At 42.4% G+C, this 16,796-nt stretch overlaps 1 protein-coding gene across 2 annotated transcripts in view; it reads left to right on the forward strand.

The window, feature by feature from the left end:
• Nucleotides 1-2,899: 2,899 nt before the first annotated feature.
• mtus2a (microtubule associated tumor suppressor candidate 2a) overlaps nucleotides 2,900-16,796 on the forward strand; it is a 47,151-nt gene continuing 33,254 nt past the window's right edge. For both annotated transcript variants that reach the window (XM_044222911.1, XM_044222912.1), the window contains exons 1-2: nucleotides 2,900-3,047; nucleotides 13,891-16,209. In XM_044222911.1, the coding sequence (XP_044078846.1) occupies nucleotides 14,146-16,209 (2,064 nt within the window). In that variant the 5' untranslated portion in view covers nucleotides 2,900-3,047; nucleotides 13,891-14,145. The remainder of the gene's footprint in view (nucleotides 3,048-13,890; nucleotides 16,210-16,796) is intronic.

Consider the following 16,796-nt stretch of genomic DNA (forward strand, 5'->3'; position numbering starts at 1 on the left):
ATGGTCCAGTTGCTAGCTTTTTAATGGAACTTTCAATCACATTTCACAGCCTTCTTCAGCAGATTAAGTTTGCTCAGTTGTCATGGAGATAGCTCAGTGTATCAATGGACTAGGAAGTGGTTTAAGTCCCATACTTACTGATGATGACAACAGAGCTATCTCCATGACAAGTGAACAAACTCCATCCACTGAGGAAGACCGTGAGATGCAGCTGAAAGCTCCAGCAGAAGCTTGTAAATGGGCCTTGAGTTATGATTTTTGCATTGCAAGTGCATTCAGGTGTTATGTACTGTATATTTTCAAGTATACAGTATCTCTCAGAAGTGAGTACACCCCTCACATTTTTGTAAATATTGTATTATATCTTCATGTGACAACACTGAAGAAATGACACTTTGCTACAATGTAAAGTAGTGAGTGTACAGCTTGTATAACTGTGTAAATTTGCAGTCCCCTCAAAATAACTCCACACACAGCCATTAATGTCTAAACCCCTGGCCACAAAAGTGAGTACACCCATAAGTGAAAATGTCCAAATTGGGTCCAAAGTGTCAATATTTTGTGTGACCACCATAATTTTCCAGCACTGCCTTTACCCTCTTGGGCATGGAGTTCACCCGAGCTTCCCAGGTTGCCACTGGAGTCCTCTTCCACTCCTCCATGATGACATCACGGAGCTGGTGGATGTTAGAGACCTTGCACTCCTTCACCTTCCGTTTGAGGATTCCCCACAGATGCTCAATAGGGTTAAGGTCTGGAGACATGCTTGGCCAGTCCATCACCTTTACCCTCAGCTTCTTTAGCAAGGCAGTGGTCATCTTGGAGGTGTGTTTGGGGTCGTTATCACATTGGAATACTGCCCTGCGGCCCAGTCTCCGAAGGGAGGGGATCATGCTCTGCTTCAGTATGTCACAGTACATGTTGGCATTCATGGTTCCCTCAGTGAACTGTAGCTCCCCAGGGCCACCATGACACTCCCACCACCGAGCTTGACTGTAGGCATGACACACTTGTCTTTGTACTCCTCACCTAGTTGCCACCACACACGCTTGACAACATCTGAACCAAATAAGTTTATCTTGGTCTCATCAGACCACAGGACATGGTTCTAGTAATCCAAGTCCTTAGTCTGCTTGTCTTCAGCAAACTGTTTGCGGGCTTTCTTGTGTATCATCTTTAGAAGAGGCTTCCTTCTGGGATGACAGCCATGCAGACCAATTTGATGCAGTGTGTGGCGTATGGTCTGAGCAGGGGGGGTCAGCAATGCTGGCAGCACTCATACATCTATTTCCCAAACACAACCCCTGGATATGACGCTGAGCACGTGCACTCAACTTCTTTGGTCGACCATGGGGAGGCCTGTTCTGAGTGGAACCTGTCCTGTTAAACCACTGTATGGTCTTGGCCACCGTGCTGTAGCTCAGTTTCAGGGTCTTGGCGATCTTCTTATAGCCTACGCCATCTTTATGTAGAGCAACAATTCTTTTTTTCAGATCCTCGGCGAGTTCTTTGCCATGAGGTGCTATATTGAACTTCCAGTGACCAGTATAAGAGAATGAAAGCGATAACACCAAATTTAACACACCTGCTCCCCAATCACACAAGAGACCTTGTAACACTAACGAGTCACATGACACCAGGGAGAGAAAATGGCTAATTGGGCCCAATTTGGACATTATCACTTAGTAGTGTACTCACTTTTGTGGCCAGCGGTTTAGACATTAATGGCTGTGTGTGGAGTTATTTTGAGGGGACTGCAATTTACACTGTTATTCAAGCTGTATACTCACTACTTTACATTGTAGCAAAGTGTCATTTTGACAGTGTTGTCACATGAAGATATAATATATTTACCAAAATGTGAGGGGTGTACTCACTTCTGTGAGATACTGTACATCTGTAGCCTATAGATGTAATAGACCAGCATAAAATGCATTCCAGGTTTCTGCTAAAATGCTAAACAACTGTCTGACATGTTACTGATTCTAACAAAGAAAAAGAAGACAGATATTGGCCTTTTTTTTTGTTATATTTCACATTAAAGTGTGTAACATTTAGGAGGAGCTATTGGCAGAAATGGAATATAATATTCATAAGTATGTTTTCATTAGTGTAGCCTATAATCGCCTGAACATAAGAGTGATTGTGTTTTCGTTACCTTAGAATAAGCCGTTTATATCTACTGGGGGAGTGGGTCCCTTTTCATGGAGGTCGCCATGTTGCACTGCCATGTTTCTACAGTAGCCCAGAAGATAGATAGATAGATAGATAGATAGATAGATAGATAGATAGATAGATAGTTGTGACCACTGTAGTTTCTCCTACGCTTGGAACGGGAGGATGATCGGAGCGGTATTCAAATGGTTGCAAACTGCAACTTCAATGCTAGATGTCATTAAATCCTACACACTGGACATTTTAAAGTCACTGTGAGTAGGATTTGAAATGTATTACTTTGGCGCCATCTGCTGTTAAGAACCGATCTGACCCAGGTATACTGAGAATGAGGGGCTGAAAGCAAACTATGGATTATCTTTTTTTTTTTTAAATATAAATATACAAACAAAAGCTTATGCCCAATCACACAAAATCCTGCACACAGAAACTTTAATACCAGTGTCTATATTAAGACTAAACGGTAGGTATTCACTCCTATTTAGGCATTCCTAGAGTGTTTTTGCTTGTCTCCTTGTTCTGTGTTTCACTGTTTTGTTAAAGTCAGTGTTATGTTTCATGCATCACTCCTGTAAACAAAAACGAGCTTTTCTTTTTTACAGCATGGGCAGACTTCTGATCTTACTTCTCACATGATCCAGCAGAGAGCGCAAATGTGTTGAGGGAGCATAAGGATGCTCTGCCAGGTGTCGGCTGCAGCATCAGCACCTCTCCTCCCTCCTCCCTCCCTCCTGTCCGCAGCATCTCTCTCTCCTTGCACTGTTTCTGCCAGTCAGAGAGAGAGAGAGTGGAAAGACACGCTTGTGTTTGGTTTTGCAACTCCTGCATTTCACCGACATTCTTAAATGAATCAACACCAGAGAAAGCTGGAGGTAAGTCGCGCAACTGAATACACCTTGTGGGTATTTTTGCAAAGATGCTTCGGGGGCCTGCATCGGTAAGTGTCGCACGTATTTTTGCTCGTAGGATTCGGATCTTGGTGCTGACTCGGTTCGCTCAGCATTATCAGCTTGATACGGATGTAATCGTTTTGTTTTCGCAGGCCCAATGCAGTGCAGTTTGTTGGGGAATTTGGGTAAAATTTCACAGCCTGTTTCTGCAACAGACTGTAATATGGAACTTGACCCGCAGATCGTACTATAAGTTTACAACAGCAGGCTGAAGGAGAGTATAGGTTGGAGAGAGAGTGAGGTCAGACAGGGAAGAGCAGGTTGGTGTGATGGATGGAGCAGGTCAAGTCTCTGTGGGTGATGCTAATGATCAGACATAGATTATCCAGGCTTTAGACCTGACTCCAGCTATGATCCACTGTACTGAGAGGTGACAATGAAGAGACTCTAAAGGAATTTGTATTTATTTTTTAAGTAAGATTTTATTTTTTAATTTTGTATTAGATTTGTGAAATGTCTGGTAAGATTTCTGGGAATGCCAGAGTTTGTACTATAATAATTTCTGGCATCAAGTAAAATAAACAAAAATGAAAACAAAAAAGATTCCAAAGCCCCATGTTTAACTGTTTTTTTCTTTTAAAAAATGAAAGAAAAGATGCCAATTGTTTTATAGTTTTATTACAATGTTATAGGGCTGTTATGCAGACTTTTTGAAAGAGGAGTGTGGGCGCTATGTGAAGAATGTGAAGTTGAAATAAAGATATACTTATGTTCAGATATTGAAATCTTTTTGCTCGATTTACCACATATGGTGGTTTCATTTTGTAAAATACTTCCATTCTAATTCTGTCTGTTTCTTCTCTTCACCTTCATTTATACCAATAAAGGCATGCATGAGACTGCCCTGCTCCTGCAGACGCACACATAAAGACCTCACCTCTCATTCCTAACTCCTGTGCGAAGCCCGAGGAGCCTTAGTCAAGTGTACAATATTTGTATGTGCTTTAGTTACTTTTTCAACAATTCCCATGTCCTCAGTTTCACCTTTAGGCTACTGACAGGGGTGGGAGGAGAGGAAAGACAGGAAGGGATGGATCAAATAAAGGTGAGCAGATTGAGGGCATGACTTTCTCACTCAGCTGTCCTGATTGATCGGTGTCTGATGATCAGGTTGTCATTGAGACTGTGCGGGGGGCAGTTTTCCTGTCTTTGTTAGGGTGTATCACTTATTTTGTTTACTTGACTAAAATTGTCGTACTTATTTTCAGCTTTCCAACTGTGTAAAGGTTCACACCGTCTAGCATTTGGCTGCACTGCCCAAACATGTGGTCGATAGATTTTACCCTGAGAGGTAAAATATAAAATATGTGTGGAAAGTGTGATTTTTGTGTTTATTGGAATTGTCTGCTGCCATTATCGATCCCAATATCAGAGACTTCTCACATCTATGGATCTTCCAGTTCATTTTGCTAAATTTTGCCAATCCCTCCCGGACATGTTAATGTGGAGATTGACACTGCATCAAAGCAGGGCAGCAGAGCCTGTGGCCTTGGCTTGTAACTGCACGCTGTCTGCTGTAGCTGCTGTTCCAGATGCTGATGCATGTGTGATTAATTCATTACATCTGACCTCTGCAATGTCTGAACAGCGATCAATTCAGCAGATCTATGCCGGGAATGCCACTCGCAGCAGTGTGTGTGTTTGTGTTAGTGCTTGGGCTCAGGTGCTTATGTATGTATGTACGTATGTATGTGTGTGTGTGTGTGTTTCTGTAGGTAAGACAGTTTGTCACAAAGCCCATGAGTGTAGCGCACCGGTGCGACCTTCAAGGTCATTTTATAGGACAGAACAGAGGAGAAAATAGAGATGAAGTGAAGTGAGGGAGAGAGAGGAGGAAAAGTATGTCATTGTGCCTCTGAATTTCATGTTGATTGTGTGTATTGAAGTTTTTTTTGTTTGTTTTTTAAACATGTAGGCCTATTGCTTTTCTCTTTTGTTTGGACAAAAGTATTGTGCTAACTGATTCCACAGTTGTCTCTATGTTGTAGAATACTAACATGTATGTGAAAGTAGTCAAATTTGTGTGTTTAGAGATGAGAGAGAATGACAGAAAGAGGAAGAGGTTGCAGTTATTTCACTAACGTGTGTTGTGAGCACTCATAATTAAATAATTTGGAGGCTTCTCTTTGCTCAGTAAGAGGATTTGTTTGCTTGTGTGAGTGCGTGTGTGTGTGTGTGTGTGTGTGTGTGAAATCAGTGTGAATGAAGTGTCAACACACATGCAAACACACATTCTCAAATTCACGCTGTCTTTGTCTGGAAGGTGGCAATGAGCTTGTTGTAGCTCCTCCCCTGCAGTCACAGGCAGGACAACAGTGAGGCACTCCTCCACTGATGAGACACACACACACACACACACATACACACACACACATTTCCCTGTCCTGTGGGGAGTGAACGTGAAAGACCCTTTTCAGTTGTGTGTATGTGTGCATCCATTTGCTGAATTTGTGCAGTCAATTTAAGGGAAGTGCTACAGATTTTTTTCCGTTTATTAATGTATTTTTGTGTACTAGGTCATTACAATTATATTAATCAGCAAGCTACAGCCCTTATTAAGCAAATGAATGCTTCTCTATGAATGAACTTAAACCATGCAAGTGTGAACAGCAGTGTACAGTACAGAACTGTAAGTGCTATACTTAACTTGACTGTGAAAGCCACAGAAACATTCAGTGAGTCCACATCATTAATTTTTTATGATACGTCTCCAGATTGTACATCTACATTCTTTTTAAGCCTTGTCCATGTTCCCAAAAATATACTCTGTCAGAACACTGACACATGCGAATCTTTAAAGAATGCCTCTTTAATTAATCTTTGCCCCGTCTTGTACTCTCACCTTCCTTTGTCCAATGTATGAAAACAGTATTTTTTTTACCCACACACACACAAACACACACACACACACACACACACCCAGTTCAAACCATTACTATATATTTTTTTGCACATCACCACCACCCCAAAACCCTCAGCTCGTTCTATTCTTTGCTCACCTCTCGCTGATCCTTTGCCAGTTGTCCCTCCCCCACACCCCAGGGGTTTGCCACTTGCACATTACACATGCATACACATACTTACACATTACAATACAAACTAGAATCCCCCACATCCCCATTCCTTTCCACCCCCTCCTCGCTTTCTGCAACATCATTTGTTTCTATTATCATATTTTCTTGACTCTGCCTGTCTAAGTTGCACTGAGCTTTTCTTTGTCTGGGCTGTCTCACCTTGCCAGCTTTATGTCTGACTGTGTATGTCTGTCTGCGTTTGTGTGAGCATGTGCCAACTTCTCTATGGTCCCACAGAGAATTCCACTATTGTTGAATTATTTGTCTGCAACTGCTTTGCATTGGAAGTGAACTCCTCTCCTCACCTCTCCTCTTTGTCCCCTCATACAGTTTCGCCCACCAGCCATGCAAGAGTTAACATTTTTCTCTGCGACAGAAGTGAGGGTAGTGGGTGGAGGGGCTTTGCTAATAACAATGCGGTGTAACCAGCGTGGACAGACACCCCTTTTCTCCACTCCTCCATGCTACCCCTGTCTGGATCTATGTTAGTCTGTGTTTTAACTGCAGCGCTAAATGAACCAATAAGCAAAAGTCTTGCGTCTTCCTCCTTCTCTTAATTCTCTCCTTCAGACTGTAGCAGTCAGTTTATTCCTAATCTCCCTTCCAGTTCCTTTTTGTTTTGTGTTCCCGATTTATCTTATTCCCCTTGTCATTTCTCTTTTCATTTCCTGCACATTTGTCTTCCCTTTATCCATCTCAACTACAATCCATCTACCAGACAGGGAAGCAGGACCATGTCTGATTTAGTGGAGATTAATTCTCAGTAGCCAAAAGCAACACTACCTCAACCTCAAATAATAATTAAGAGGATGGTGAATTTCACCAGTGAGTGTGTTTTTGTGTGACAGACCTCTGGTTTGCAAGCCACATTTTCTCCTAGTGAGAAGCTGTCTCTTTGTCTCTGCTCCTGCTGCAGTGATAGTCACTGCCTGAGTGTGTGTAGTTGTGTGAGTAGGTGGTACTCATGTTACTATATGTGTAACTTTGCATACAGTACACATGTGCATGCTTTAAGCTCACATTTAATTCGGAAAGTGACACTTTTAGTTTAGGTTTTGAATGTTCTTTGTGATCATCTGTTTCCTTTTTTAGTACAGTCTGTCATCTCATCAGCTAACAAAGAGGCAAACCTTGTGTGTGAACATGTGTTGATGGATGGATGTTTGAACACATGCCTCCATTTTTCATTTCGCTTTGGCTAACAAATCGTATTATTGGCGTATTGTGATTTTCCGGTGATTTCATAGCAGGTAGCAAACACCACCGGCCTGCACACAGTAAGGAAATAAATCAGCTTTTATTGCAGATGATCTGATTTTCTCATTCTCCTTATTCAGTTAGGTAAGACCACCCACTCTGACCCGAGTTCCTGAAGAAATCCTGTTACAGTTCCCCCGCGATATAGAATGACTCCCCCTGGGGTACAAAAAGGTGTCCGACTGTGTATATGTGGGAGAGAGAAGCAGAGGGGGAGAGAGAAGGGATTATTTGGTCAGATGTAGTCTGCTGATGTGTCGTCTATAAGCATGAAAATGGGATTGATCACTTCGCCCTGCCCTCATCAACTCTGTATTATTAAGGTGGAAGAGGGGATGGGGGGAGGGAAACGAGGGGAGGAAGAGATAGAGACAGACGTGAAAAGATTTTTTTTGAGAAATGGATTAAACAGATAGGAATCACTGAAGGGTCAATGCTTAATTGAATACAGTTAGGAGCTATTTTGTGTAACCAGGAAAGCAAAGATTGTTGAGCAGTGGAGCAGCTGTGTTGTTTTTTAATGCACATCTATACCTAAAGTACAGATCAACAACCAAGCAACTGGAGGATACTATTTCTGGATATTTACCAGTTCTGCTTCACTGTTCTCTGTGATGGTAATCCCTTTGCTGTGCATAGTGAGTTATTGCTTGGTTCACACAGACAAACACACAGGCACAGTTTAGTGAATCATCACTTGTGAAATTCTGTCTACAGGGTGTCTATTGTGTCTTCTCTGAAAATGGAGCATTTAGCTTATTTCAGTGCTATTTCCATCTGTGTTGTGTCGCTGACAGAGATGGGAGGAGAAGGAGTGGATGAGTCAAGCTTAGCTTATGTCTGAATAGACTTTCTCACTAAGCTTTATCCTGCTGGATGTTTGTATGGAAATAGAATACAAAGTACAAGGAGAAAGGAATACCTTTCCAAAATGGACAAGAGGATGATTGTTTTGCGTGTGTCCAGCATTTACCGGTTTATTTTTTAATGTGCAAAAGCCTTAAATGTTTCCACATGTCTGTAGACGGTAGATGTTCACAAGTTCACACTCATACACTTGCACACACTTTCACACACACACACACACATTCTAACACAATCCAGCCTTGGGAAAGTATACAAGGACATGCAAGGATGATGTCATTAGAGATTAATTACATGCATGCAAAGACACAGCCTGTACTGTATTAGAGGAATGGAGTTTCATCTTTAAGGATAACTGCTACGCTGCATTTTAATGTAAATCCTGAACTAAATCTAATTATGTCATGTGCCAACACTCAGGAGTCATACATTATGGTTATGCACACGTCAACGCTCTGTCCATTTGTGTTCCTCCATCTCTTTTGATTCTATTTCAGTGTGCTGGAATTCACATCTCTGGAAGTATGTGTATGTGTATGTATGGATGAAAGAGAGATGGCACCGGGGGAATGTTTGTGTATGTGTGTGTGTGTGTGTGTGTGTGTGTGTGTGTGTCGTTGGGGTTCCCCTGGGACCAGGGAGCTATAAAACCTGTCTGCTCTCCAGTGGGGGAGGAGAGGAATAAGGCAAAGTGCCAAAGACAAATGGCTTCTGTAATAGCCACATGTGCTGCTGGACTGACAACAAAGACGCTGAGAGAAAATGATGTGTGCACATGTTGATGTGTGTGCAGGTGAATGTGTCCGTGTGGGACACAATGCGCTCATATGCGCATACATACAGTCTTTGTGTTATCACATGTGTACATATGTTTCTGAAAATGCAAACCAACTCACTGGCACGGCACAAGAGAACGAGTCATGCGTTAGACTTCCTACCTGGCTTGACTTTACATGCTCTTTGAGAGAAAAATATATGAGATTAAGGGAAATATAAAATTCTGTACAGCACTTAACTTTGATCCACTGAATGAAAATAAGATTCATAATTCCCCCATCTCGACATGTGTAATCCCCTCTCATGCTATAGCCTGATATGCATGAGATCAGATGTCTCACTGCCCCTCAGATCAGTTTCATGATGCCTGGCTGTTTGTGTTCGGACATTTCTTCCAGGCAGCTGTTTCAAAAACACAGCGTTAAATATCAAAACAAAAGCCTTCTTTGCAGTGTAACTGTTGGTTGTTTTGCTTAGTTTTTTACAATACAACTCACAAGGAAGTAGGAATCTCGGATGAGGAAATGTTGAAAGAGCCTCACCTGCTCTCCTTAAAAATTAAAATAACTTTCCCTCAAGCAAAATAAAAAAATACAAACCCTCTCCCTTCTCTGACCTCCTCTCCCCCTACTAATAACTTTCATATTGTCCCTAAGAGAGAAACAAGGATAGGATAGTCCACTCATACCGCTTAGAATCTGGGCTTACTGCTATCATGAGATTTACTACCTGCAGAACAGAAATGTATAAAATGGAAATATACAGTATGTTACCAGTTTCATCAATGGGAGCAATTTAGCGCTCATTAGCATTATATATGGTAAAGGATTTTCAATTATTACTTCACTCTGCTCTCTTAGGCTTATATCAGTAAGTCACTTCAGAAACGGGACTCCATAGCTGGTGCTATAGAGGTTCAAATGATGTATTTCCTTCCATCCGCCTAATTAGAAAGCTGTAGCTCTCCCGCGACAACTCTCTTCCTTTCTTTATCCATCTGCATGTCTCATCTCTCCCACCTCATGTCTGTGTCTCATTCTTTCACCCACACAGACCTGCTCATATTCAGAGAAAAAAAAGGAGGATGAGGAAGGCCTTTCTCTTTTCCAATTTCACTCCACTCTAGATTCTATTTATCCCTCCATTTGCAGTTCTGAGAAGAGCTTTCTGTGGTTAAATGCAGCTCTTGATAGGATAGGAGCCTGGTGAAAACCACAAATTCAAGTCCTTCACTGAATTTGATCACTGCTGAGATATCGTCTTATCCTGCCCCTGCTCTCATCTCTTCAACGATGCGTCTATCTACCCATTTGCAGGGATATGATTGCTCCTAGATGAGTAGTATATACCTGGTGGGGGGAAAATCTTGGCTTCCACTCAGCTATTTTAGTACTGTGTGTATTTTGTGTGCACTATGTGTTCCTGTGGCTGCATATATCTTTATCCATGGCTGTGTATGGGTGTGAGGTCACATGTTAAAGCGTGAAAGTGTAAAAGCATAAAACTGACCTTCAGAACAGCCCGTCGCCTTCTAACGCTGACCTTTTTCCTGATGGAAGACCAAGGGGTCAGGACGCATATTCTCCAATTCCCAGGGATAATGGCATTGCCATGACAACAGAAGCAGGACTGTTAAATTTTTTCTTAGGTTTTGTCTCCTGCTGTTTTCCCAGAGGAGGTCAGACTGAGTAGTTACGTCAACTAGTGGGTCTCACCATCCAGTGAACAAAAGCCTGCCTTTATTGCATATTCCAGCCCTGATCAACTCAACATGAATATATGCAGGAATAATATCAGTCTTGTCCTCTCTGAATTCCATCATAAAGTCCAAATCAGTACCACTCCAACACATTTTAATTCTGAGCGGAGTTACCATATCATCATCAGAATCTAAATGTGTCTGAGTTATTCATTGTGGATAACTAGTAAAGCAATAATGTAAATTATCTACTGTATTTGCTTGGAGCACTGTTGGCAACAGTGTGTACACAACTCATAAAGCCAAAAATGGTCCTTGTTTATTTCCTCTGCTCAGAGAGAAAGGGCTTGATGATCAAAGATATTTATCCATTTTTGTTTTGTTCCACTTGTAATTTCATTATTCATATTTCAGTCAGAGAAAAGTTGGCATCCTCACCAACACCAGTTCTACCTCATCCACTTACTCCCATGCGATCCTCTTTACTTTTAGCATCTAAGTAGGTATGTCACCAACATAAGGCAGTTTGCCAGCAGGGAGAACATGTAAAGTCTCTTTCCTAAAATACATGTCTCCTGAAGCATCCCAAGTTACACCTTTTTTTTTTTGCTTTTTTTTTTGCTTTTTAGCATCATAACAGGTCTTTTTTATTCACATAGTCAGACAGGTTCATTTGTTCTCTGTCTTATTATATTTAGGGTAGGGCCAGATTGGTTTTGTCTGCCTCGCTGTGAGGTGATGTGCAACTTATTGTGGTTCAGCCACTGTGACCAAGCTTAGCACTCAGCCTCCCAAGACTGCTGTCATCAGCACAACCTCCAGTGCTCCATCAGTGCCGTAATCGATGTGCCACCATGTCCTCTCTGAGAATTCTCCCACTCTAATACAACTCTCTGTCTCTTTCTCTCTCTCTCCCATCCCTCTCCTTCCATGCCTCATTGAATTTTGTCTGTGTGTGTTTTATAATTAGGTAATTGTTTGATTGCTTGCACCAGCTAAGGGTAAATATTAGCAGCGGCAAAGTGCAGAAAACAGTGTGTTGATTATCTTATATGTTAGTCTATTTGTCTACCACAATGGATTTCCTCTCTGTCGCTCAGCAATCTCTGATCTCAAGCAGAATAATGCCAGTATAGTAAAGAAATTGACCAATATCTGATCATGTTATAAAATGTGATACAGTGGCAAGTGAACATGTATTTTAAAGTATCACTGGGAGAAAATGTGGTCATTTGGTTTTGAAGGTTTCAGAATTGTAATCCTTCAGTAAAACAACCTTTCCTTAACCTAATTCAGCTCACAGACTTCCCAAAAGTTTAACAGACTCTTCAGTAAAATATGATAATATATCAGTATTACTTTTAAGACGACCTTCAGGAATACAAAATCAAATCCTTGAATGTTTCTCCTCCCAGTGCATTTGGACAAAATGTAACTCTACACCCGATTGGAGCAGCATCAGAGGTGCCACAGGCAGTGAGAGCTGCCATCATCGCAGTTCTCTCTGTTCACTGACATCGCTGCCACAGGACACATGGAGAAGGCACCTGCTAATGAGAACAGACTCCCCCGCTGCACATATAATTAGAGGGTGGGAGTTCTATTTGAGCTTTGGAAACCACTCAAGTATTCAATGGGATAGTTTGAAGACACATATTTGACTACACAATGGCATTGGTCTAAATATACAATATTCACTGCCTACACAGAGAGATGACTGGATATATTTTTGATAGAATATGATTGAAATATAACTTCAGACTATATGGGTTTTGTGTACGATGTAGAAACATTCACATATTCTGTGGTTTTGATGCTTCTGGTTCAAGGCAGAGGGAAAATTCCTCATAGAGCTCTTGCATAATTATGGAGAGATTGATATATAAAGAGACACCTGGAAGTTTTTCCTCAGTTTCTTGGTTGTGTTGATGTATGTTTGCTTTTTTTAATACTGCTGTGTTTAAACCATCATACAACCGTCCTGCATTGACATGGTGTGACAAAAGCTCTAAGACATTTACCCTCCCTGCCATCTGCTCATCTATTGACTGTGCATGCGCATGTTTCAGTGGCACCACATGTAGTCGGTTACTTTAAAACGGTATCTACTCAGAGCGGGGTTTTCTGTACATCCTGCAGAATGTTGTTTTAAAATGAAGCGGGATGTGCTGCTGTTGTGTACGATGGAATTGGGGCATTGGCTTAATCAGCCATATGGCATGTTAGAGAAGACATTTTGAGAGAAGAGACCTACAGTATGGATTTATTACTTCTGAGCTGGTGTTTTTACTCGTCGCCTATTATGACACCTGCACATAATTTTCATGTTTTTTTATGTTGGGAACATGCATGAACTTGAGCATATTAGAGACTATGTTTGCTTGCGTTGTATATTCGATAAAACCAAAGTGGTTTTATCGCAGCCTTCTATTTTTCAGTGTCTCTTGAGGAAAAAAGCTCATTACAAAACATTTCACACCCTTCCCTCTCTTCCTCCTTCCTGTCTTCATCAGACATCCCCAGGGTGATTCCTTCACTTACATACAAACAGTCTCTAGCCTCGTCCACTTCTCTCTTCACTGATCTCTTTTCTTTCTGCCCTACAGTTAACATCCATCATAATTTGATAATTGCATTCCTATTATTAATGTTGTGCTACTCTTACTGGTCATAATGTGAACATTATTACTCTTTGAGTGTATTTAGCCACATCACATTTTACACTGAAATTCACATTATTTAATGTAACATGTTTTGATTCAGCAGGTGCTTGTATAAATGCATTTGAAATATAAACAAGGTAGCTCCAAGTCACTTCCTGTTAAGCCTCCAGTGCTTTTTTTGTCCCATGGGCAGCCACTTCTGTTTCGTCAAATGACCATCCATTGATATGAGTCACACAAATAAAGAGCACAAGCCTGTGGGCTATTCACAGCTGATTACAGAAATTGGTGCTACCCAGACCAGACTAAATATAGAACACCTTAAGTGGCTCTGTAGGGAAAAAAAACAGAATGGTTTCTGCAAAAGTGGCTTCATTTCAGGCATACTTGTTGCCCTTCCTTACAGTTTCCTTTGTTGTCTTTCATTTCAGATTGAACAGACCTCCATCTCCCTGAAGAGCCATCAAAAACAGCCTTCTTAACTCACAGTAAATGCAAGATAAGCGGCGAGATAAGTGAAAAAGATTTTATGAGATGACATTTCGTCCTTGGAATAATCAACTGAAGGGCCATCATCACACAGACCCTGAAGAGGAGAGACAGGGAGGGAAGACACATTTGTAACTCCATAGATGGCCTCAGCACCCTGCACGTGTCTTTGAGTGTGCCAAAAGAATCGATCCGAAATGAGCATCCCAACTGGTTTCCAGGGACTGAGGGTCAATGTTGACAGAGGAGAAAAGATTGGAAACAAAACACAGATCCAGATCCCCCAATCTGGGGATGATAATGCCAATAGATTATCTTTGATTGGTGATCAAGAAGGAAGAGGACTGATAGAGGACACAGCGTACAGCACAAGCTCCATCCCTCCTTTGGTCTCTCAGAGTGAATCCCCTGACAAGTTAGTGATCTGGGGCTCTGAGCAGCAATGCATGGAGCCTGAGCTCAGAGAGTTTGAGCTTTTGGAGTGTCAGGAGATACATGCATTCTTGGGAAACAGGAATCAGGAGGTGGAGAATGAGGAAGAAGACGATGGAGGAAGTTTGAGAGATGGAAAAGATGAGGGTTCCATGTCCATGTCCTCAAGCTCAACTGCCAGCTCTGCTTCGATCGGAGTGAGAAGAAATGACAACGACAGCAACAAAGTGGAGAGCAGAATACAGAGGGGCAAAGAGGCGCAGAAAAGGATTGCCTGTCATAGCACTGAAGAGCTAGACACCTGTGTGACAGGTTCAATAGAGAAAAGCGACACCAGATCAGGCAGAGCAGGAGACAGGGAGAGATGGAAGGGAGGTCTGAAGGAGTCCAAGTCTGAGACAAATGTGTTTGTCTCCAGTCTGTCAGCCGTTTCCCTCAGCGGGAGCCTGTCGAGTGCTCTGGACAGTAGCGGAGAAGCGCAGTCTCTCATCTCTCTGTCCAACAAGACCAACCCTTATCCCAATACAAACAACTCTACCTCAGCCCAGACCAGAAGAAGGGTGGCCCCTGTAGATGCCAACCAGAACTCCCCACCATCGCATCCTCAGGAGAAACATGGTCATCCTCAATACTACAGCCAGGATCAGAGACAGGAAGAGGGAAGTCATCATAGAAATGGACTGTCCTCTGATGGGGGGCTGGGCCAAAGGAGAAAGGCTGGATTTGAGGAGAGGGTCATGCCACCACGACGGCAACAGCTCGTCAGACCCCTCTGTCAGACAGAGACGGGAAGAGCGAGGAGCTCAGCAGAGCCCAAAGCTCATCAAGCTGAGACAGGGCAACCTTCTTTCCCCAACCTCTTTCCAGATTCACACATTAACTGGTCGAACAGAAAGTTTACAAAATCATCTTTACGTGAACCATCTGATTTCTCCCCCCTGTACAACACATCTGGAGTCTCACAGCCCAGACAACCCAACCAGGCAGCCCAGAGGGAGGCCCCACCTGTAGAAAAACAGCCAGTTTCAATGGCATGCCATAATTCAAGTCCTTCCAATCCTTCCAGTTTAGAGACGAGACCCCAGACTCAACTCACATACAGGAGAAATTGCTCCAGTCCCAACAGGACGGGAGTTGATTCCAGGTCATCTACCCCTCCCCACTCCCCTCTCAGGACACCCCAGGGTTCACCACGCAGGCAACCCTCCATGTACCTCGTTTCCAGGAATGTCTCTGGAGTGGTTAGACACATCCCGTCCGGATGCAACCCTGTTGTAATGACATCAGCTCAGGGCTATGGCAACAGTTGCATGAGAGCACCAGTCAAAACCAATATAAGCACAAGTGGAATCCCCAAAGCGCCTCTTAACAACCAGCAGAGCTCTAACCACAACTCCAGCCCCAAAGAGAGCTCCCCATCACCTAAACTTAAACCTAAAGGAGTTCGGCCCAAAATCATTACCTATGTCCGAAAGAATCCTCAGTTTAAGCCCCAGGCTGCTGATGGACCTTATCAGGTATCCTCTCTGCCATCCAGGCTCTCAGCATGTGCACACGGCCAAACACCCACTTCCTTCAAAGACACCCCTAAAGACGCCTCCAAGCCTGATGCAGAATCCAGAGGAGCCCCAGTACTCAGTGCCTCCAATCTGCTTTATGACAAGTACCGCCAAGAGATGCAGACAAACATGTTCCAATCAGGAATGCTGAGCAGGAGTATCAGGCCCCCTGGACACACACACACTGTCCCCCCTGCACACACACACAGCCACACGGCACCCCCGAAACTGGGCAGCAAAGCAGACAACTTCTATGGGGCACCATCAGAGGTGAGTATTATGTGCAGTCTTCACAATAAGTATCTGATTTCAAGGTTTTTGTTACATTTTTTTCTTAGAAGAATGAAGCTTGCGTTCTGATTGTAGTTTGGTATTGTGCTCATCCTCGTTCAACAAAAGATTTTTTAACATGCCGAGAATCAGCACAATCCACTATCACAGCACATTCACACACACACACACACACACACACACACAGTTAAGAACGGACACAAATAATTTATTTAATTATTATGGTTCTCATATCAATTAGCAGGAGAGAATTACTTTGTGATATACAGTATGTTATATACATTGAGAACAAAGACAACCCTCTTCTGTTAAATTTATTGACTCTGCATATCAGTTTCGCTAGATGATGTCCATAATTTCTATCCCACAGTAAAGCATGTATAATTGATCATAGCTCTTCTGCATTTTATTCCCACTCTCACAAGAGCTTCTCATTATCACTTTCAAAACATTCCTTATTGATTCTGATTAAATTGCTTCATTTGGTATTCATATTCATACAGCGTCAAACACCAGCATGTGGAAATAAATAGTTAATGCATTTTAAAGTACAAAGCCCACAGGGA

Source organism: Siniperca chuatsi, linkage group LG14, assembly GCF_020085105.1.
Source record: "Siniperca chuatsi isolate FFG_IHB_CAS linkage group LG14, ASM2008510v1, whole genome shotgun sequence".
NCBI lineage: Eukaryota > Metazoa > Chordata > Actinopteri > Centrarchiformes > Sinipercidae > Siniperca > Siniperca chuatsi.